Source organism: Mastomys coucha, unplaced genomic scaffold (genome assembly GCF_008632895.1).
Source record: "Mastomys coucha isolate ucsf_1 unplaced genomic scaffold, UCSF_Mcou_1 pScaffold10, whole genome shotgun sequence".
NCBI lineage: Eukaryota > Metazoa > Chordata > Mammalia > Rodentia > Muridae > Mastomys > Mastomys coucha.
This window is the reverse complement of record NW_022196892.1, coordinates 4,928,687-4,948,008: the sequence shown is the minus strand read 5'-3', so window position 1 is coordinate 4,948,008 and position 19,322 is coordinate 4,928,687. Positions and strand designations below refer to the sequence as shown.

Here is a 19,322-nt window from a genome sequence, read left to right as displayed (position 1 = left end):
GTGCATTGATTTAATAGTATCAAACCCTGAGGTCCTCATGGTCTGCACCTGGGTTGCTTTTTCCCCTAATGAAGCAAGAGAAGTGGTTTAAGCCCCTGCGGGGATCGCTGTCAAAGCTACACAATGATTAACTCAGGTCCCCTTATTAGGAATGGACTGAAGAAAATCCCTTAGTCATCAGCATTGGTGAGTGTTCAATGAAAAGATTACCTTGGGCACCTGAAAAATAATGGAAGTGCTCAATAGAGGGACCATTAAGCCGGCTACACACACCAAGTCAGGTGGGCGTTAAGGGAATTAGCTGGAACACGAAGGCCAAAGAAACACTTTTGGACCTTCTGCCCTGCCCCAGTCAACCCTATGATTATTTAAACCCCTATGTGTTCTCCTGGAGAAGCATTTTAGTTTGTATCTACACATAGACACAGACACAGACACAGACACAGACACACACACACACACACACACACACACACACACACACACATACACACACACAATATATATATCCAAAAGTAGTTGAATAGATTTGTGAAAAACAAAGCTGAATGACAGGTCCAAATTTCTGTGACTTCAAGTCCTATTGATTATTCTCTTAGCATTAGTGTTTTTTTTTTTTAACCTGTAAAATGAGAATATTAATAGGGTCCCTGTCCAGAAGGTTCATGTACAGATTAAATACACAATATGCAATAATTCTAACTCATTAATAAGAAGTAAATACTCAAAACTGGGTTTTAACTTATTGTTAGTTGTTAAAAGGAGCTGAATTACTGAGTATTTGAAGCGATTGTGTGTTTGGATGTCATCAAAGGAGTGCTGGACTCATGGCCTTTGTTCTATTACTGTGGCCTTTGTTCCATTGCTGTGGCCTTTGTTCTATAGTGACTTAGTTGCAGGCCTGTGGATGTGTGGGGTGCATCTCCACTTCCACGGCCTCTTTTGATTTAGATCTCCTTTTCTGTTCTCATTTCCCAGGACTTGTTCTGCATGGAGGTCAGGGCCAGAGAGCTAAGGAGTATGCCAGAGAAGGGGATGGTGATGTCCTGTGGGAAGGCTGGTCAGAAAAAGTCCCAGGGAAACAGGGCCAGATGAAGCTACACTTCCTGCCTCTCTTTTGGGGACACATGAACCCCTGCTCCGAAGTGAGGGCAAGTCTTTCTTCTTCCCTGTTTCCACACAACTGGGTCCCAGAGAAGGGAGGGTAGCTTCACTAAGAATATAACTGAGGCAGGAACCTGAGATAATACCCAGAGTACTTGGAAATATTTGGACATGCTTTGAGGAGAAACAGGATTCTGCCTGGGTCCTCCAGCCTCAGAATTGGCTCAGTTACCTGATAGTACTCTGGGGAGATTCCAGCTTCCTTTTTATAGCACGAAATTGCCATAGGATAGAGGAGTGAAATGGCTACTACACAACAGAGTGAGGAGTACCCGCTCTCTGCAGTAAGCTGCTGTTCCCAGGAGGTCCAGTAACAATAGCTGCTCTTATTACTATTAACATGATTGGATGGACTTGGCCAGATCATCTCAATCAGTCTCTGGCGTCCCTTTGAGTAACATTATTACTGCTCCACTTACAAAGGAGGCTCAAAGGCACCAAGCTAGAAAATGGGCTAAAAGCCAGACTTCTAACCCAGACAACCCTGAACCCATACTCTTGGACAATAAGAAGGCTTCTTACAAAGTTAAAAATGAAAAGATATTAAAGATATTACACGCACGCACGCACACACACACACACACATACACACATACACACAAACACACACACACACACACACACACACACACACACAGAGCTTTGATAACCACTGATGAAAAATTTCTTAAAGACAGAAGTCTGCTTCGGAAAGAAATCTCTTTCACCCATTAAGGAATATATATCATATATCACAGACAATAGACTTGGATAGCTGTCATTTATTTGAATCAGAGGCAGTACCTAGTTCATTCTCAGATAATCATATGGTATGTGTGTATGTCTCTGTGTGTGTGTGTGTTTGTGTGTGTGTGTCATCATTCTACTACATAGGGTGGGGGTGTGGTGCAAAGGCCAAAGGCTAACCTCAGATATTGTTATTTGGGTACTATCTACCTTATTTTGAGACAGTCTCTCATTGGTTGGCCTAGAAGTCATTGATTGGCCCAGCTTACTGACCAGGAGCACCAGAGAGTCTGTCAGTTTCCACCTCTTTTTTAACATGGGCTTTGGAGATCAGACTCAAGTCTTCATGCTTGCAAGGCAAACTTGACCAACTGAGTCACTCCACGGCCTGCAGACTTGGAGTTTGTGCAGATGAATCCAAAGTCCTAGGGATTGGGGCGATCTGGTCCTTCTTCTTTACCCAGAATGCAACTGGCCTAAAGGCATGAAACTGAAAAGAACTTTGGTGCTTAAAGACTGTTCTACTCGCGTTACACAGGGAAGGGGATCCCAGGGCCTCAGTCTAGTGTCTTCTCCTGCTGCTTTAAAAAGAGGGGGGAGGGAGAAAGGAAGAGGTGAGGACAAGAAGGAAGAGAGGTTGTTGATCATTTCCTACCTCACTAAGAGCTAAAATAAGAGAAGGGAAGACGTTTGTAAAGGTGAAGAAACAGGTCTGCAACCTTATTCCTAGTGAGAGGGAAGATGTGAGCCCCCAAAGATGGCGAGTCTCTGCTGGGATGATGCCCACTGGGCAGGCCTTCTGGGGCCCCATTGTTGTCCTCCCTTGCTCTGATTTTGTATTTTGGAACTGTCACACAAATCTGAAGCCAACGTGGATGTGCTTTCAATAAATTACTAGAATGTTCTAGGCTCTAATACTTGCCATTCATTTCCCAAGCAAGAAGTCTTCTGCTTCACTTTTCCTCTAGACTATACCTCCAGCCTCCCTTCACCTCTACCCTCAGCATCTTTCCTAAAGTTTAATGGCCAGAACCCAAGACAATAATCTGACACCTCTCAGATCACAATAGGAGTACAATTTCCCCTAAACTATTAATTTTTTCTGTTAAAATGTGGATAGGGAAAGGTCAGTAAGATCTGGTGGATGACCAGATAAAGAATAAACCAAGAGCTGAGGAGGTGGCTCACGAAGCCTGATGACCTGAGCTCACTCCCCATTGTTCACATGGATTCCACAATATCCTCTTACGGTTCCAGTACTGGAAAAGGAAAGACAGAAAGATCCCTGAGGCTTATTCACCAGCCAGGCTAGCCAGATCACTGAACTCCAAGTTCAGTGAAAGACCCTGCCTCAAAAATCAATTACATGGAGAATGATAAAAAAAGATGCCTAGTGTTCATCTCTGGCCTACACACTGCACACACACACATGTGAGCATGCATGCACATGCACCCAGGTACACACATGTGCATACGTGTCTCAGCTGGGACTGGAAACTGGCATAGTATAAGGGTACATGCAGTTTTCATTCATGTCACAAGCTTGCCTGGCCTCCCCAAAGGAAAAGAATTTGTAAGGAACAGAATTTGACTGGTGTCACTCTCTGGTTTGGAACTGTGTGTTAGTGGTAAATGGCTGGCGAGTAGGCGTGTTTAAAGGTTGATCATTTCAGCTGTAGCAAAACTCCTACCAACTGCCAAGCATCAACTTGACAGAGCAAAGGAGGTGATTTCTCACTGAGAACAGCTCTTTTGCCAGCACCTGCTCTGACCACCGATGCTTCCGCTCCTATGGCTTTTTTTTTTTTCCCTGAGCACTGAAGAGATTCGAAATTCCAGAACAGTAGCCTGGGCTCAGAGAGGTCCATGTACACCTGGCTTCCCTGTCTTGCGGATGAGAACATGGACCCATAAATTCCTAAAACTTGAGCCCATCAAGGTATTTTACAAAGTGGAAAACATCTAGTAATTTGTCAGTAATATTGTAGGTGGGAGAAATATGTTTGAGGCAGGGGGTGCAAACCACCGTTTTGCTTGATTTGCTTAGATTTTGAAATAGGATAGGAATGAGCAGATTTATAGAAGGGAATAATTTTGTGCACCAAAAGAGTGTCTCTTCTCCTACCAGTTTTTACAAAGAATTCAACTCTAACCACTACTGTATTGCTCACAGCTGCGGTTCAGAGTCCATTGGGTTTGTTCCTTAGCCTCCCTGAGGAGGTTAAGCCAGCACTGTTCACACATGTTCTCTCTGGTTCCTGCCCTCCAAAGTTCCCTTTCCAAGCCAAGCATCCCGTATAACGGAGACAGCTAAGCCAGGCTGAACTAGTCTTTGCTCAAGTGACATTTTGTCGAGGTCAGATGCTGATCCAAAATAAATTATAATTTCGATCGATGTCACTAAAATTAAATGGGCACACTCTCAGAGAAGCTGTAGCAAGAACAAACTGGAACAATTAGGGTGCTGTGACCTTAGTAGAGAAGGGGAAGCATAGTTGCCATGAAGTAGCCAATGGATGCGTGTATCTCCCACTTTACCACACACACACACATTCTCATGGTTCCTCATGTCATCAGACCAACAGTCATACAGAGTACACAGCTTTGTTGCCCTGTTCCAGAACTCTAGAGACCAGCCTGAGGGAACTGGTAAGATTTTCCCATGGCAAAAGTAACTCTTGACTCTCAGGGTGGAAGCCTTTCTACACTAGTATAGACTTTCCAAGCACCTGGAACTCACCCAGATTTGCTTATCAGAACTTAACTCCAGATGGTTCAATGCTTATGGCATCCCTGGACTTTGTGGGGATTCATGCCAGGTCAGCGACTGGACTCCTCACGATGAATATCTCCGGTTTTCAGGCTCAGAGAGAGAAAGTCGTCAGTGTGTCACTGAGTGTGCATGTGGCAGCACCAGACTGGAACCCTGGACCTGGACCGAGCCCACACTCCTTATTCCAGCACTACTCTCTGACATCCAAGAATGAATTCCATAACCATTCCCTGTGCTTTCCATATAGGTTTTTAGTGCCTAAAAACAAAAGGCATATAGCAGCAGCCTTGGGATAGCCCAAAAAGTTGTGCTTGAAAAACTTGTGGGAAACCATGCATGCCTTTTTGCTAAGGGGCTCACCCACATCCCTTCTACTTCAAAGTCTGAACTATCAGACGCCAAGCCTGGGAGAATTCAGGACAGCCTGCAGCCAAATTATAAAATCCCAAGGTGCCAGGAGTGCTGACACTCTTGATTAGTAATGTAGACTTGAGTGCACTCTCCCAAAAAGTCCAGGTTTCTCTCTATTTTAAAGGAAGGGAGGAAAATGGCAAACTCCTGGGCCAGCTAGAGAACCTGAAACTGTAAAACTGCCCACTGTCCCCTGGTCATGGCTTGAAAAAAAATAAAGTAATTTTCTTTTTCGTACCTTTTGCTTTTCCTGGTCAGCTTCAAGGACCGGAGTAGGCACATCATCTGAACTCAGATAACGTCTGGGCTTTGAACAGGAAACACAAACACTTGCCTAATGTCCTGCTCTCTTTTATCCTTAGGTGAAGGCAGCTTCCAAGTATGTGGACGTGCCTGTGAGTATCTGAACATCCATCACTGCTTGTGGTTGGGCTGATTTCATTTTTCTAGTTTCATGGGGTCTTGTTTGGGGTTTGGGTTTTTTTTTTGTTTGGTTGGTTTGTTTTTTTTTGTTTGGGGGGGGTTGTTTGTTTGTTTGTTTGTTTGTTTTTTGAGACTGGGACTCTTCTGTACCTCTGGCCGGCCTAGAACTCCCCATGTAGACCAGGCCAACTGGGAAGATGCAGAGACTGCCTGCATCTATACCCAGGGCTGGGATTAAAAGACTGTGTCCTCGTTTGTGCTTTTCTTCCATCCATGAGTGTGTGAGCATCGTGTTTTGCTTGATGATATCTGTTTCTGTGCTTTGCTTACTTCACGGCGGATGCTGTCCTCAAACCTTGCCCCTAAGCTCTATATGGACCCTCAAAGAAAAAGACTGGGACCATTTTTCTCCAGTGAGAAGAAGGCATGGTTTCCTGTGTCAGAAAGAAAGGACCGCTATGTGGGTTAACCCAGCTCCCTCTTGCTTTTGTTCTTCTAGTTCCCCATGACTCTCTTTCTGCTCATCTAGAGTGCACCCCTTACAGCACTCAGTTACGAATTTCAAGAAGGGTTCCAGTATTTTTGTTTGTTTGTTTTAAACAAATAAATTCTGAATTTGTTCATTTGGGGGTCAACTCTGCAATTGTTTTAAGGAAAACTTACAAAACTGTCCATAATTAGTACTGGCCTCATTAATGAAGAGAACCCTCAAAGTTCACAGAGAAGGTACTTGAAGTTGCCCAAAATTTACATTTAAATTGAGGTTAAGTACTACACATGAATGCCAAAGTGTGGGATTACCTGAGACAAATCAGAAGACGTTTATAGATGGACTTTGCCCTGCCTATTAGCAAAATAAAATTGGAGAGATTTTTAAATATATTCCTATAAAGGGGGAAAGAAAATGAAGTTGTTACTCCATTTCTAACAAAAGTAGTGTGAGTCTATTATAAAATATTAAATTTAGGAGCTTATCTCAACAGTCGCCGAGGGGCTGGTCCTGAGCCATTCTCATTCTGAACGTGGTTAAGTACCCTCCTTGTTCAAATACTTATTTGTGAAAATTTGTTTTTTTCTAAAAGGATTTATATTAACATTTAAATTCATTTCCCCAGGAAGCTAAGTGTGTAATGGTTTATTGGCTTATTTCTCAAAGGAAGACAAAATGGAACGTTGGAGTGACTGTGGCATTAGCATGCATTTTGTTTGTTTAATGAAAGAATTGTACAATCAATAATTATGTTTGAATTTATACAATACCTCTCTTCAAGGGGCCCTGACTCCTTCCTGTAGGCAGGAGAATGGGGAACAGAAAAGGCTCACAGAACCACAACCAGGAGAGCATTTTACTCTTTTAAGCTCCTTTAGTACAAACTCTCCCTTTATGTGGCGTCTCTGTCTATGCTATTCCATCTTTAAAATGTAGATACATCACAGCTAGGTGTACTGCATGCTCTAATATAGTGCTCCATGTGTGACCCTCACACAACACTTCTGAGCACTCAGTAGACACCCACACAGTGAACAGCATCTCAGGGTGTGACAATACCCAGAGCAAAGGATGGATGAATTTGCTGCCTTAGCACTGTCCTCCACTGGGCTTCAAGAGTGCGAGAAATGCAAATGCCTAGCTCCCAGCACAGAGATTTGTTGTCTTCAGCTTGTACCTCAAACCAGAGAGACAATAGCAACGGTAGGTTCAAGGCTACTCTATTCAGGTGAGGCTCAATGTTAGCGATGTTTTATGCCTCAACCTAATAGTTCTGCGGGCCAGGTCTAGCTTTATTCTGAAGATGGGGTAAAACGGACTCGATGCTAGTGAGTGTTCTCTAAGATCAGTATCCTAAAGACACTTGTCCATGGATGGTGCCATGTTAGAAACTTGAGGATATGAAAGAACAGAAGTGACTTAGCGGAGTTTCCTTCTGGAGGGGCAGAAGAAAATGACACAGCCTAGCCCCCAATCTGATTTATCTTCCGTTGATGACACAGAGTATAATTATAATCACCTCAGCTAAGCCTGTGACTCACCCACTATGTGCCTACCATTGTCTTAGGACCATTAACACTTAATCTTTGGAACTTCTCCATTTTAAAGATGGGAAAAATGAAATGGAGGCTTACTCACTCTAGGAGAGGCAGGCAGCTGACAGCAGTAAAGTTCATACTACAAACTATGCTCTTAAACACTCTGCCACACTACAAAATGAGTTTAGTTAAGGTATAGACACATGCTTAGATAGTTGAGTGATTATCTAGTATTAGAAAAGAATATAATTAATAGGCCAAACTCATAATTGTACCAATAGCTAATGGCTTAGGACAATGCTACACATTGAAAGTAAATGGATTAAATGTACACTTTTATGGCCGGTAGCAGTATACTAAATATTACAGAAATAAATAATTCCATAGAAAATGGTTCCACAAAATATACATATTAATATGTAGTGTTTACATACAGTAAATAATCATTTACTTTTGAAGACAGTCCTGTAAGAGGCCATCATTCATTTCCTCCTGTTCATCAGAAGAGGAAACTGAAACACCTAAAGGGTTAAATCGATGCGCAAGGTCACCTGGGCAGGAAGTAGGCAGAGAAGAGTCAGTAGCATGGGGTTGGTGGTAAAGCCCGGCTACTCTAGTTCCCAAGAGACAACGTGCACAAAATCAACCTTCCAGTACTGTTTACACCTTGGAAACAGCAAAGTAGTGCAAATAAGGGAGTGGGTGGGTAGGTTGGTGTTGGGTGGGTGAGTCAGTTGGGTCTTTTGAAGAACCACTTCACTACCATACACACTTGCCTATTTGTCACTGCTGCCCATACCAGGATGTCTAGCAGTAACACATGACAAGAATTTGAGCATTATTTGATGACATTTTCTTAGATTTCTAGCTCTCATCGCAAGTGGTTCTAATTCAGTGGCTCTGGGAGGGAACCTTTCAAATCTCTTTCTAAAATGTGTTTCCCATTCCTCTGTAAAAGAATGAAAACCTGTGGACTAAATCAGTAATTCTTGACCTGAAACACCTAGAGGTTTTGGTTTTGGTTGCTTGGCAGATTCTGTAAGACCCAGGCACCATTTCTATAAAGCTTTGTAAGCCCTTTGGTATTTACAACCAGGCTTATAAACCCAAATACAATCACCTTAAATTGTATGTAGCTCTAAACTCTTTGTTTTATATTATAAGGTTTCTGACACAGTTTGAATTTAGTTCCATGTGTAAACCATGAGTTTATTATCACAGAGAGTTTTTGCTTACTGATTCCCACTAGCAGAAAGTGGCACTATTCCCCATAACTCAGAACATTTCTTCTTCTTAAATCTAGTGTTTGATCCTTTCTTGTACAATTGGCATTCACACTAAAGGCTTGCTTAAGATGCCAAAAATCAGGGTTTGTATTCCCTGCCTAGAACTATCTGGCAGGGACTGTCGAAGATGAAAACGTCCCATTTGACCAAATCCGTTGGTGTCTTTATTTCTAAATTATGTCTTCCACATGTGGTAATGTCAGCTCTACAGTGATTTTTGTGGATTTGTTTAGATGCTTTCTGAAGTCTGTGTTATATTCTGTCCATCTGTCCCAGCCATATCTAAAAGCCACCACCTAAAGGCTGATCCAACCAGGAGGACGCAGTACTGACGATGCCTAACTTGCCTAGTGACATTAATTGTTCAGTCAGATGTGGTTTTTATCTTAACTAATACTTAGAATTTAGTTTTCTTATCTGTCAGCATTTTTGATTTTAGTTTAATGCTTAATAATACTTAAGAAAAAATATTTAAAATGTATTCATTATATGCCTTTCCTGCCTTTTATACCCCTGCCATTTTAAACAATGTCCTGATTGTAACTGAATCTTGTCTCAGGGATTCACGTTCACCACCATGACTCCCTTGCTATAGTGCCAGCATAGTGCTCCCTGTAAGTCTTCCCAGGTATAGGAACAACTCTTTTCCCCAGGAGTCCCAGCAGTTGGTGAGCATGAGTGTCTAATGTGGCAGTCTGTCCTCACAGAATAGCATTGTCACATTAGCACATGATTCCCAGACAATTGCCTTCTTCCGTCTCCTCAATTTCTAGTTCATCAAGAGATGGAAGCCCAACTTGTTTGAATCAGATGTGGCACTCACATGAAAGGAAGGCAGTTGTGAACAGGAGAAAGAAAACGAATTGTACAGAGACTTCATTTGTATCTGTTTATTGTCTCTATCAGGTCTCCTTTTCCTTTCTAAGTTGAAGGTAGATGCTAATAGTAAAATTTAATATCAAGGGGAGGGCATCATATCAGTATAAATTTATATTGCAATGTGTAACTTTCAAGATATTTTTATATACATTATTATAGCTGCCAGTCATAGTCCTTGAAGGTCAGATAGATACCAATTCTGTGGCTCCCTAACTAGGGTCCGTAGATGGTCAAATGATTTGCACATTACTTGAGATGAGGTAATAATCCACATAGTGGAATGAAGAGCTCTAAAACGGTGGTCACCGGATGATCTGGACATTCATTCATGAATTTGTCCAGCCAGCAAATATTTACTGAGTATCTACAAGGTGTCTGACATCATTCCTGTGTGCTAAGAATATAATTAAAGATTAACCAAAGCCCTGCTCTTTCTGGAGCTTTTGTTCTAAGAGGAAAAGCCAGATAAAATCCCAAAGTTTAACACATGACAAAATATCAACCTTGGTAAATGGTGCAGTGATAGATACATAAATCAGTAAGAGTTAAACCAAATAGGTTTTTAAATCAGGAGTTCTACATCTCAGATACATGCCCTTTTAAGGAAGTGAGCTTTCCTGAAAGAGAAGGCATGCTGAAGATCTCAGCATTAGAAAGCATTGTTCCCAACATGGTAAGTTACTAAGAGGTGACTACATCTGACTTTTACTTCATCTAAGCTCTAAGATGTACCCAGGAAAAGACTATATGGCAAGTATCCCCAGGAAAATATGAAACACTAATAATAAGTTTCTCAGGTTTCCCAGGTAAGGATCCCATCCCCACTAAGACTGTCTTTTGGTGTGCAGCTGCCAAAGAGAGGGGAGAGACATACCTTAGAACTGATTCCATCTCATTGGAGAACTACTGCTGTTTTGTATCATAAAACTGGTACAATTACAGGACCATCATGGAAACTGCTCCATGCATTTGCTGAAAATTGCTTAGAAGTGTAACATTTGATACTGTGGCTTTGGGGTGTCCCTCATTGTTTTTCAAATTAATACCTTGTCATTGTTTCAGCATGTGTTAAGAAATGTTACTAGTATCCTGGGGGCCAAGTATTGGCCCTTTGCTTGATAATTGTAAGCTTTGTATCAGGAGAAAAAAAATACAGTCCTACTGTTTCCAACCCTTCCTCATTTTCACCCTGGAAATTACACAGAAGTGTTAACTAACTTCAATTTGCAGTGCCTGACAGTCACGTCTTGTAGAGAAATGATACTTTGTGATCTAAGGTAAATCATAGTAATGAAAACTAATCTTATAGTTATTAGCAAACATACATCTCTACTGTAGAAATTTAAGGGGTTTATGGCAGCTCTCCTAATGACCCATATTACAATGTTTTAATAGGTTTCTTTGGAGATAACTTTGATTTCTGACATCTCAAGCAGTGCACATTCTGGTTTGGTTTTATTTGTATGTTATTTTTTCACAATAAATCATTTCCTACCTACTGGATGAACAACCTGCCTACCTCTCCAGAAAATCTAATTAATTTAAAAACCAGCTCCCCATCCCCCTGCCTTTCTTCTTTTCTTCCTTTACCTCTTTCTTTCATTCATTCATTCATTCATTCATTCATTCATTTTTCCATGCCTAAAGTACCAGGCTGCAATAGAAGGCAAAGACAAATGGCTGAGTGTCTTTTCTGAGTAACGTACTCACAAATACTCACCAGATGCTCTTAGACTGAACTGCCCTCTGGTGGGTCTTGAACTGAAGAGGATAGTCACTGTAATAGGACTTTTTATATTTTGTTTTACACAGAGAAAGGGATAATAGAAGACAGAATACACTTGGATTTTTCTAACAGTAGTTTCTATTTAAAACAAAGACAGAGAATGCCCCCTGGGTGACCCCGAATTGAGTCTATCAGCTAAGTTTGAGGAAGAGAGAGAGAGAGAGAAAAAGAAAGAGAGAGGAGAAAAGTCCCTATAAAATCGCATTCAGGTCTTCTGATATCCTTATCATATCAGAAGGTGCAATATTAACTCCTGGTCCAGAACTGGACAGAGGTGGTCATAAAAATGGAGGGAAGGGCGCAGGAGGCATGGGAAGAGGGATGGTGAGTGGGCTGAGAACCCTCAAATTCTGAAGATCCATGTGCATATTTTCCTGTTTCTTTACAGAAACCCGGGATGGATGTGGCCGACGCCTACGTGACTTTCGTCCGCCATTCTCAGGATGTCCTCCGTGATAAGGTCAATGAGGAGATGTATATAGAAAGGTTATTTGATGTAAGTAAATGCCTTCTCCTCCTTGCAACCCAAGGAGGAGAGCCTCCAAAATGTGACAAAATGAGAGACAGGAGGATAAGTCACATTTTGAGAAAATTGATCGGTCCTGATTCAAAGAGAATCTCTCTTCTCCCTCTGCCTTAGGCTCTTGTCTGTCATGTCTGTTCTGCACCCACTCCTGGTGTGGCCGAGTCTGCGTCCCAGTCTGTGTGATATGTAGACAGCACACAGCCTCCCAGCAAGCAGGCACATTCTGCACAGAGCTGGAGAGGCAGACTCCTTGAACTGGCAAAGCCCTTCCATCCCCATTCTCCTCCTTGCAATCTGGCCATTTATAAAGGACATGTTCCTACTGGTGATGCTGAGACCAGCACCACCTATCCTAGGGGTAGTACCCCCTTGATGCCAGCTGTGGTATGCAGATGTGCAATAAATGTCACATTGTTATGTCTTCCAATGTGTTAGAACTTCTGTAAGACTAGCCATCTTCTGTCCTGGGTGTTGCTGAAGGCTTATATGTGAGTCACTTGGTCAGTTCCTTTTGTAATCCATGGTGCTTCCTGCCCATCCACCTACCTCAGTAAGTCCATTGAAAACCAAATGCAGGGCAGGGGGTGCCACGTCAACACAAACCAAAGCACAGAAAATGCAGGCTTCCTTGCACCCACAGAAGTAGCTCTCAGGAAGAAGTATTGACACTACAAAGTAAGCCACTGAGGTCGAAAGGAGTCTGCATTGGTCTCAAACTGTCTGCCCGTCTGAAGTCAATGCAGATAGGGTTACCTCATGTAACCAGGTACATGGCTTCTAGTTTCCCCCAAATCTATCTGTGGAGACCTGGCCAGAGTGCACTGGAGATGGTGTCTTCGTCTACTTCTGTCCCCTGAAACGTGGGCCCCTCCTGTCCAGGCTTTTGTAGTTGTAATGCCAGCCGGAACATTAATGTTTTGCTCAACTGTGGAACCCTTGTTTCTGTATTTTTCCCGTAACTGTGTTCACCAATTGATGCTGCGTTTTGTATGTTTTTGTCCCGTAGCTAAATGAGCTCATTGTTGGCACCGCTCTCTGATTCTGCAGCTTCTGACTTTCTATGCTTTGTCTTCCAGCTCATTGGCTTTCCTGGTGTGTTCAAAAGGCTTCTTTCTGTCTTTCTTCTCTTCTCTTCTCTTTTCCAGTCACCTCTGTTCCATGCCCCATACCCCTCTCTCCCTGCCGCACCTCCCTTTGATAAAACCCCTCTTACTTTTTTAATTCCCACTTGTCCTCTCTCAGATTAAAATGGAACTTATCTCTCATGTCAAATGTTTTATCACATTATATCAAGTGGCATGAATTAGAATCAAATAATCTTCCTGTGTACATCTTCTAGCATGGCCCACATCCACCGAGAATGCCTCATACATGCATAAAGCTCACCAGTGGGGCCTCCCCTCAGACATGCACAAAGCTCACCAGTGGGCCTCCCCCTCTCTGCATGCGTGCCTCTAGGAAAGGCCTGAGCCCAGTTGGTCTGGGGACCTGTTGTCCATCCAATAGGCATTGAAAACAGCAGCAGCAGCACCCTCAGATCTATGCCTAGGGGTGTGGACTCTGCCCATCTCCACTGAGTCCAATTCCAAACTACAAATTTTCAAAAAGCTTGTGGATAGCTCTTTTCAATGCCTTGATTGCCTAGGTTGCCTGGGTGTTTTTTTTCTTTGATGATATTTTCTGATATTCAGCTTTGTGTGTGTGTGTGTGTGTGTGTGTGTGTGTGTGTTGTATGTGCACGCGCTCCTCTATGAGTGTGTGTGCAAATAACCTATGATCCCTAAAACTTTAAAACATCTAATACAGAATCTGATGCTTAATCTCTGATGTAGCCTGTCTTTTCCTAACAAATAATCCATCTTTCTACTACTTTTTAAAAATTATAAATGCAAAAAAATGTGGTTTGACGATATTCCTGCTGAAGGCTGTGAGGCAAGTGGTCCTTTGAGTGGCTCTTTGTAAGGGAATTGCAACCAGATCTTATTTGGAACTTAAAGGGAGCCTTGTCTGGCACAGATGGGGAAAATGGACTTGCCTGACTAGAAGAACACAAGTGCATTCCAGCCCTCTGGGCTTTAATGTGAATCGATAATTAAAATAAATATTCCTAAGAATACACTTTGCAGAAGCAAAGTTTCAGGGTGTACGTGGTAGGGAGGTGGAAGTTTTCAAAAATTCACAAGTACATCCAGCCTCTTGTAGTAGTCCACTGAGCCAGCATCTATGGCAGCAATAAATCTCTGAGAAACCATCCACACTCTAATTTCAGATTGCCCCAATTTTCTTTTCCCAATACAATCTTTACTCTCTTCCTCTGAGTGGATGATTTTGCCACTCTAACCATGATAATTGCTCTATGCATTTCACCCTGACCTTATAGAGAAAAAAAAAATCACTTTTTAGAAAGCTTATTTAAACTTGAATTTCTTGGCCATTTACTTCCTTATTCTCCAAATAACCAGGTCCCCTAATTTACGGAATCTATTGGTGCTAGGCAACCTAACTGTGGTACAAAAAAAAAAAAAGTTATTGAATCTGTCATGGATTTAAAACATTTGTCATTTAAAAACCCAGAGCTTCTCAAAAGCTTCATTACCATGCAGCTTCAGTAATTTAATTCAGTACTTACTGTTTTTCTATAATCTAGCAGCAAATCATCAGATTACCAACATGTTTCATTATTTTCGGCTTCTGTTTCCTCAAGCATGGTGTTTACTCCTTTGCATGCATGCTCTGTAAAACTCTTGTGTCCAGTGAGATGAACTGGTAACGGGAATATCGAAGCAGAAAGGGGTCTCAAGAAAGCTGCCAGTCCACATTTCTTATTACAGGGAACTAACACTCTCCATCCCGCTCTCTAATGATGGGGTCCTGGGACGGCTTCCTAAACAATTGGCAGAAAACTATTGAGAAATACTTGTTGATCTGAGAGATTTCTCTTCCAAATTGTTGCATTTTGATAAATGGCAGAAATGAATAATAGCAAATTAGCATTTTGAATGAAGAAAAAAATATAGATCTCTGAGATTGTTTGCTGTTTGGGAGTTGTTGGTTCTGACTGCCTTGTCTCTCCGGTTCCCTTCCTGCTGGCATCTGTCACTTGAGAAGCTTGTTCTGAGACTCCGCGTTGGGTTTTTCTGTTTCAAGTCTTAGCTTTATTTACCTGACAAATCCCCTGAGTTCTTCCTCTTTGGTATTGTATCTTTTTCCTCCCTCCCTGTTACTGCGTGCACTCTTGCAGGAAGGCTGGATGGCTTTTAATATATGTTTGTCTGTGAGAAATATTTGGAATCCTAGCTGGTCATTTATTGGCTTATTCTATGTTTTAACAAGGTCACTATCTGGTGATTTCTGAGCTGGGTTTTTTCTTTTGTCCCCTCTGCTTCATCACTGTGTTTTGGTTGGGAGTGGGTGCTTGTGGGAGATTATCAGAGTAGCATTCTGGGCTCTATATGTGATGCTCTGCGTTTTGTATCTACTTTATTATGTAACTTAAGAACAGACTTTCCACATTCATCCCTACCATTTAAAAAAAAAATCAAACGTTCTGTAGGTTTTTTGTAGAGATCATTTAGATATAGTACTACCTAAACAGATTTTTTTTCCCGTGAAAGTTTCCTTGTACAATAACATAGTTGTTTATATATTCTTTCTATAAAATACCAACATTATCTGTTTAATAATATATCTTTAAGACTGACTTCATCAATCCAAAACAATATTCTGATGAAGAGGAATCCCAGAACCATTTCCCATGGTATTTTAGATGCCAAATGAACAATCTTATCTGCTTTTTTTTTTGAGGGAAAAAAATAAAGCACAATTATACTGTTTTTACTTGCTGAAAAATAAGATTTTAATATTTAGAAACAAAATATTCAGACATTTAAATTAAGAGAATATCATAATAAGTGTAGCAGTGGATTAAAATCATTTCAGAGGAACTAAATTTTTAGAGGAAAATTTCATCAGTCTAAGATTTGAGAGGAGGCTTTACCTCCTTGTCAATTATTGATGCTTTATAAAGAAAATAAAAGACAAGGATTGCAATAAGCTCCGTGTTCTGAAAGTAGCAGCTAAGGGAAGATGCTCAGGCTGAAGGAATAACTTGCCTCTCCTCCTCCTTTGGTGATTAATTCAGCATCTCCCTCAAAACAAAACAAAACTAAACAAAAGAAACAAGAAAAAAAAAACATGCTTTCTGAAATTAGACATCAGATCAAGAGAAGCACCTAAGATTTCAAGGTCTAAGCAAAAATTAATTTATTTTCTTTCCTCCTTGTACTTCTTGAAGACACAGACTGAGAAGAAAATCGGGATTAAAAGAGATGTGCTTAGGGTGAATTCATCTGCTTAAACCTCACAGGCTCAGAGATGAATGATTAAAAAGCCATCTCAAACTTGGCCGGAGTCCACGCTGCTGGTAATGCCGCATCCGCTCCAGCTTTCTTCTGCCGGCCCCGTGTCACTGTGTACCAGACCCAGGGACATTTGACTAGAGATGATACATGGATTATCTAGGTCAATTATACACTTAATCTGCCTTCTGGAGGATTAAGCGTTTACAGATAGACTCTGCATTTGGCTTCTCCCTGGCAGTTATCAGATCAGGAAAAGGCCCCTTATCACACAGCCTTGTGCGAGCTTAATCAGGCAGTGTGGACAGATTCAGGGGCTCTGCCGCCTGGCATTCTCTGCCTTGCACAGATTCCCATTTGCTGTTCCATTTTCAAATCGAGTACTTGTTCACTTTACAAGGCAGCACAATAATTGGGTGTGAATATTTCCCTCTAAAGCGGTAATTTGAAATGTGAACCCTCTGCCTATTAAAATACGCTTCCTGGGTTTATATATGAATCTACTGATGACCTTGTTTTAATAGCCTTATTAAATTATAAGGGCCTGTATTTGTGAATATATGTCAATCAAAATAGGAACCACGCTGCTCCAGGAAGTAAGGACTGAAGATGGGATATAAGGAGAATGTTGTGTTACTAAATTCATAAGGTAGGGCACCGACTTCCAGGTGAGGGGAGCAGCTCTGAAAGCAGGCAGCAGGGAAAGGTGAGTAGGTGCCCAGGTCAACAGGCTGCAGTTCTTGAGGTCTGAACAGAGAAAAGGGAGGCGTAAGTGAGTTCTCTCTGCATTAGCAGTAGCCACCTGGAACACCCTGTATCTGGAGTTCCAATGTGATGACGACAGGCCCTGCTCCTAGACCTTCAGATCAGATCTGCATGACGTTAGAGGTTTTTAATCTCTCAGAGCCTTGGCTGATTCATCTAGGTAACAGGGGTGATAATAAGCAGGACCTTCCTCCGGGCATTTCGATGTTTGGAGGGTGAGATGTCACGGCCAGGCACAGCATCAGGAACTAAGGACGCATTCGGTAAGTGTTAGCTACCGCCCTCCTTATTCTCAGCTTAACACTGGAATGAAAGCCCTTTTCATGACTGGTTTGTCTTGCTAAATGAAACTCCATATCTGTTCTGAGGAGTGTGAGCACCTCTCTAGTGCTTAAGGTGGTAACCTCAAGCTTGCTCATATTCCTTGTTGAATGGTAGCCTGGTTTTCTCTGGTTACTTTTGCTAAAATGTATTTCAGAAGCACAGAAGCAGCCAGAGTAATGATGATCAAGAATGATGCTTAGAATTAAGCCAGAATGGAATAGAGGCCTCTGGTTACTTCTCTAAGCTCAGCCTAGTCTGTGTCAGGTCCCCTCAACCTCAACCCCTAGCCCCACCCCAAACCCACACTTTGCCCCCACCTCCAACCCCTGGGTAAACAAACAGACTGGTAACAGTTTAAAATTCAACTTCTGGTGAGTGCCAGCCTTTGAATTAGAGCCTTGCACGCACTGGGCACGTGCCCTACCACTGAGCTGCATCCCCAGCCTTGAGCAAACTTTCTCATTGTGTCAGGAGCTCTCACAAATCTTGTTCACTCAGGTGATTCAGAAATGAGCTGGCATTAAGCCCCAAGGAACCTATGTCGAATTAGAAAAACAAAACTCAGCCTCCAGGAAAGTTGTTTTATCAGGGACCGGAGAAAGAGGGGTGATAGATAACTCCTAATTGTTAGAATTGTTAGAACTAATTGTTAGAGTACATGTTGTATATACTGTAAACATTTAGGAAACTTGGCCAAGCAAAACTAAGAACATTAAGATGTCATGTTCCCAAAACCCAAGAATGGCCAACTGGATATTTACTCTTTTAATTTTTTCCTAATTAGATTCATTGTGTGCGTTTTTCCAAAAGAAGTAAGCAAGAATTGCTGTTTAAGTTGACAGTCTCTGAGTTCCATGCCAATAAGTGTTCACCTAATATGCTGTCTGTATTCAGACCTTCCCACTTGTCCCCTAATACTCTTTGTAAGAAGTTTGTGCGAACCGGGATCCCATGCCAAGCGACATGTGTGGGCAAGGCTGTGATGTCACATACATTTCCTCTCAGCTAACACTGGCCCTCTTTCCACGCTCCTGACTTGGTAGAGGGACCACCGTGCCAATTGCTCTGCAGACTGGAGGAGTTTATTACCATCTAAACATAGAACTGATTTGTTGAGAGGAAAAAAAAATCAAGCTGAATTCAACCAAGTAGTTCTTTTAAGCATAATTAGTAACTTAGCAGAAACCAGGTTTTTTTTTTAAAAAAAAGCTGTTCTCTGCATATAAGAATAACAGCTAGTTTTCAAAGTGGGGGTGCAGGATAGCCAAACTACAAGAGAGCTGCAAAGGCCACCTTACAAGTCAGCCAGGTAAGGAGCACAGGGCTGTGTTTTTTGCTGGCACACATACCAGCACCTGGCCTGGATGAATGATTCTGTGAGGAGGGGATCAACATGTGTGTATGCACACATGTGTGGAGACCATGGGTCAGTATCTGATATCTTCCACAATGGCTCACCTCTTATTCTTTAAGATGTGGTCTCTACTGAACCTGCAGCTCTCCGGCTCAGCTAGACTGCTAGCCAGTGACCCTCTGGGATCCTCACCCCTTCTCCCTCCCCACTACTGGAATCACACAAATCAGTCACAGCATATGTAGCTTTTTCATGTGGCTTCTGGGGTTGAGCTCACTTGCATAATAGCAAGCAAGCACTTTACCAAGTGAGCCCTCTTCCTGTCCTGTGTTCCGGTATTTCTTAGGTCATTGTGACTGCTTGACTGAAGGATGGGATTGGCAAATTTGACACACATGTGCCCATTTACCATTTGGCATACATGTGCCCATATAACATTTGACATACATGTGCCCATTTACCATTAGGAAGGCTTCTTAGCTAATTCTCAGATCTTTGCTGACATTATCAGCCTAACAT

At 42.0% G+C, this 19,322-nt stretch overlaps 1 protein-coding gene across 29 annotated transcripts in view; it reads left to right on the top strand.

Annotated features, from left to right (window-relative positions):
- Window positions 1–19,322, top strand: part of Cadps (calcium dependent secretion activator) — a 470,401-nt gene that overhangs the window by 419,477 nt on the left and 31,602 nt on the right. For all 29 annotated transcript variants that reach the window (XM_031345056.1, XM_031344954.1, XM_031345138.1 and 26 more), the window contains 2 exons: window positions 5,437–5,469; window positions 11,865–11,972. In XM_031345056.1, the coding sequence (XP_031200916.1) occupies window positions 5,437–5,469; window positions 11,865–11,972 (141 nt within the window). The remainder of the gene's footprint in view (window positions 1–5,436; window positions 5,470–11,864; window positions 11,973–19,322) is intronic.